A 3,964-nucleotide genomic window follows, 5' to 3' on the forward strand; every position below is an offset into this window, starting at 1 on the left:
GACCAGAACTATGAAGGGGGGGTCAGGCAGCACAAGTATTTCCCTGATTAGAGAAATAAATGCTCTTCTACAAATCTTCATAAGCTTGCAATTCTATGTGCATGTTCTGCATGCTCTCCCTACTTGAGGACATCTTCCTTTTCTCTCTTCTCCCACCCCTATTGCTTTCCCATAGGAACCAGTCTGAGGTCAGTACCAGTCTGTCAGGCAAACACTTAAAATACCAAAAAGATCAGAAGCTAGTGTTTTAACAAGTCTTCAGCACGTATGGTCTCTTCTGCATTACACGCTCCAGTTCCTTATTAAGTGTCTGTTCAAATGTAACTTTCCAGGAAATGTTAAGGACAATACAAACAATGATCATGAATTAGGGTGAATGAATCGTTTTGCAGAGGTACACTGTTCTTTAAACATTTAGGTATTCAGAGCCCAGCTTAATGAAGACTGGGCTCTGAGGGATGTGGGACAGTGGACAGGCAAAATAGAGACCTTTAGATGAATGCACTAGAAATTCTAGTGCTGCTTCTTTCCAGGATGAAAGCAACCGAAGTCACCCGGACAGGCAGCACAATTAACTGCTCTAAATTGGAAGCTTGCAAGGAAATACAAAGCATTCATAGTAGACTCACAAATGTTAATTTGGCCTCATATTGCACTCAAGTTCATAAACGCAGCCACTCACTAGGGACAGGGAGAAAGGGAAAAAATACTTGCAAATGCTAGCAGTTGTCCCTTCAAATTAGTACACGCTGCTATGGACTGAATTTGAGAAAGAAGCAAGAGTTAGGCTGGGCATTTCAATTCCAGACCCAAAAATCCACTTTGCATTCGTTCAGCAGCCTTCTTCCGTTTCTGGACATCGACCCTATTCCGCTGCATGAGCTAGCTGCTCAGACCAAAGAAACATAAAAGCTTTTAGTTAAACTTGCATTCACGCCTCCTGTTCTATGCCAAGAATATGAAAATAACACTGATTGACTATCTTCCTTTTTAACTGTGGTCATGATGAGTTTCATTGTAGTCCATGATATGAAGCTGTCCAACACTGCTTTCCTGGATCTTCGGCGAGAGGCTAAGGTTATCGGGGCTTGGAGGGGCCTTTGTCTCCATGCTTGGATCTTCACATAGTTCAGTCTTTAGAGCATCAGAAAGCCTGTTGGTGGCTACACCCTCCTCGTCACACTGGCTTTCACTTTTGTTGCGAAATAATTCCCGTGCCTTCATTCCAAGGAAGCTCTTGGAGCTGGGGAGTGAACCTACAGTCAGTGGGACAGTAGTCGAGGGCTCCAGCAACACAGATGTCTCCCAGCGACTGCTGAATCTCTGATTCTGAGGTTTTTCTGGGGTGGAGAGCTCACTGCTGCTGCCACCCTTACTGCTACTACTACCTCGAGTGCTAGGAGGTTTGGTCTCTCCATTTCTACCAATTGTTTCTTCACTGTATCCCACCACGGTATCTTCATTACCGCAGTCCAACCTGTTTTGGGAAGAGAGAGGATACGGTGTCAAGGAAATGGTAGCACTGTTTAAAATGGAAAGGGAAATGCTGGGGAACGCAGGTTACTTGGATTACTTTCCACTTCTGCTACTGCGTTATGTACTTGAACAGTTTTCCCTTCACAGTTTTGTAGCAAAGCAGAAGTGACAGAGGGTAACCAGAAAAGCATCATGCACTCAGCTTTGCAACATCCAGTGTTTTAAGTCCAAAAGCTGACAATAAGCCCAAAGCAGAATGGGATCCTGATCTGTTAAGGTAAAGGAAGAGATCTGTACATCTTCCTTGGATTGTAGATCTTTTACCTAATCCAAGCACAGGTGGTCGCCACAAATCTGCTGGCAATGAAAGAAGTCATCCTGATGCTGTAGCAGAATTTGATGTAGGAAAAAGAGGTATGATCTGAAGGAAAGTACAGCACTACCTAGACACTTTAGGTAGACATAATGTAGAACAACTACTTAACAGCAGTGTAACAATTTGTAGATTAAAGAGACCAGCCAATGAGACAAACCAGAGGTTTCTCTTAAACTTTCAGTAACAGTCCAGCTATCTGAAAAGAAATTCAACGGGCGCTTCCAGTTTTGCCAACGACTCTCAGTAACCTGGGCAGAGTCCTGAAATAGATTCAGTCTGTAAAAGGGGGAGTAACAGAAATATTTTGAGATGACGCATCCAAGTGCTAGGAATTCCACAAGGATACCAACTTCCAAGGAGCTGTTGATGAGTGTAGCATATTTTACAACATCATCACCCTTACCTTTCTTCTGCTGCTTCAGCTGCTTCTGTTTTTTCATCTTCAAGTTTTTTCAGTAGACTGCTCTTCTCCAGCCGCCCAAACAGATCCAAGATCTCCAGCTCAAATGCCTGTGTGATTCTTTTCTGGGCCTTGTACCTACTTTCTACTGCTTGCAGCTGTCCTCTGAACAGAAAAAGAAACCAAAACCTATCAGATCCAATGTCTCCAGATTCTGCCTCAAGTATGACACGGTGCATCTGTCACATAATCACAGAATCATTAAGGTTGGAAAGACCTTTAAGATCATCAAGTCCAACTATCTATGGTTGTCAATGCACAGCTAAAATTTTACATAGGAAACACCTACCTTGCTTGGATTTTGACATCTTCCAGGTATTTCTTTTGCTCCAGGAAGAGGTGGTCCTTTTTAGCAAGCTGAGATTCCAGTTCAGCTATCCGTTTCTGGGAAGCATCAAGCCTTTGGCTTTGCTGTTGAACACACAATTTTGCTTTCTCCAGTTCTTTCCGAAAAGCAGCGTGCAACATTTCAACCTCCTCAAAGGAAAGAGCACAATGTTAAAGTATAATTTGATCGTGTGTTATTTTTATTAGTATTTAGACATGTTTCTGGTGCTATTAATAGGCACATTTTTAAGCAGCATGGAATAAAAGAAGCATTTCTAAAAACAGATATAGAAAACTGGATACTCTGAGGATGTACACTATTAAGTTACTGTGAAAATAACTATACATCACTGGAATTTATTAGCACATTAACGTTCCTTATGAAAAGCTCTTTTCAGCAAAGCAAACTTGCCCATTCTGCAACCGATTGGACAAACTCAATTTTAAAACCGCTTTTGCAACATGACCAGTAAAAGACTTTTTTTTTTCTTGGCTTATTATTCACCTTCTTTAATTACTTTCTCTCACACAGAAACAGTTATATTGTTGTGTAATTTACTTGTTTCTAATTAAAAAAGGTTCTTTAAGTCAGGAAGTAAAACCATATGAATCACAGAAGTTTTAGTAAGGTTAATACTAACTCTTAATAGGAAAATGACTGTGTGAGAAGAGTAAGACTGCTTGTTTTAAAACAGCACCTCACAAAACCCACTAAAATCTTGGTTAGATTTTTCTACAAATTCTAGCAATACTATCCTACCTTATACACCTTCACAGACATAAAAGCCCAGTATTACTTCACCAGCAAGTCTGCTGCCTATTACATCAAGAGCACAGTAAAGTCTTGGCCTTTGGCAAGAAAAAATTGCTAAGAATTTACATCAAGTGACCAAAACTGACTTCAGGTGTACACGAACATCTCCTTCTTAGCTTCAAGCACAGGGCACTCAAGAGATTCCGTAACGACACTGCGCACAAAAATAGCTGAAGATTAAATATGAAATCCAATCCCTGAAAATCAATTTCAAAACAAAGTATCTGTTATGTTGTGATGCACTTCCTTCATTCTGAACAAAAGGCTGAGAGCAGCTTGATGATGACCTCAAGTGAAGTCTTCCCAAAAGGCCTTGTCTGCAACTCTGCGATCATACCTTTGTAGTGTCTGTGTGCTTGTGCTGCAGCTGCTCCAGGTACAACTCATTGACCTCCCCAAGAACCAGAAGCTGCCTGTTCAAGAACTCCATCTGCTGTTGCACTGATTCGCTGTTGGAAAGCTTTAACGAGAAATTGAACAGAATCAAACACTGGAATCAACAGTTCAGCAG

The 3,964-nt window shown here is 41.3% G+C and overlaps 1 protein-coding gene across 2 annotated transcripts in view; it reads right to left on the reverse strand.

Moving 5' to 3' along the window:
* Nucleotides 1-990: 990 nt before the first annotated feature.
* TSC1 (tuberous sclerosis 1) overlaps nt 991-3,964 on the reverse strand; it is a 16,766-nt gene continuing 13,792 nt past the window's right edge. For both annotated transcript variants that reach the window (XM_010282625.1, XM_010282624.1), the window contains 4 exons: nt 3,791-3,913; nt 2,602-2,789; nt 2,256-2,417; nt 991-1,477 (listed from right to left, as the gene is read on the reverse strand). In XM_010282625.1, the coding sequence (XP_010280927.1) occupies nt 991-1,477; nt 2,256-2,417; nt 2,602-2,789; nt 3,791-3,913 (960 nt within the window). The remainder of the gene's footprint in view (nt 1,478-2,255; nt 2,418-2,601; nt 2,790-3,790; nt 3,914-3,964) is intronic.

This window comes from Phaethon lepturus, unplaced genomic scaffold (genome assembly GCF_000687285.1).
Source record: "Phaethon lepturus isolate BGI_N335 unplaced genomic scaffold, ASM68728v1 scaffold48902, whole genome shotgun sequence".
NCBI lineage: Eukaryota > Metazoa > Chordata > Aves > Phaethontiformes > Phaethontidae > Phaethon > Phaethon lepturus.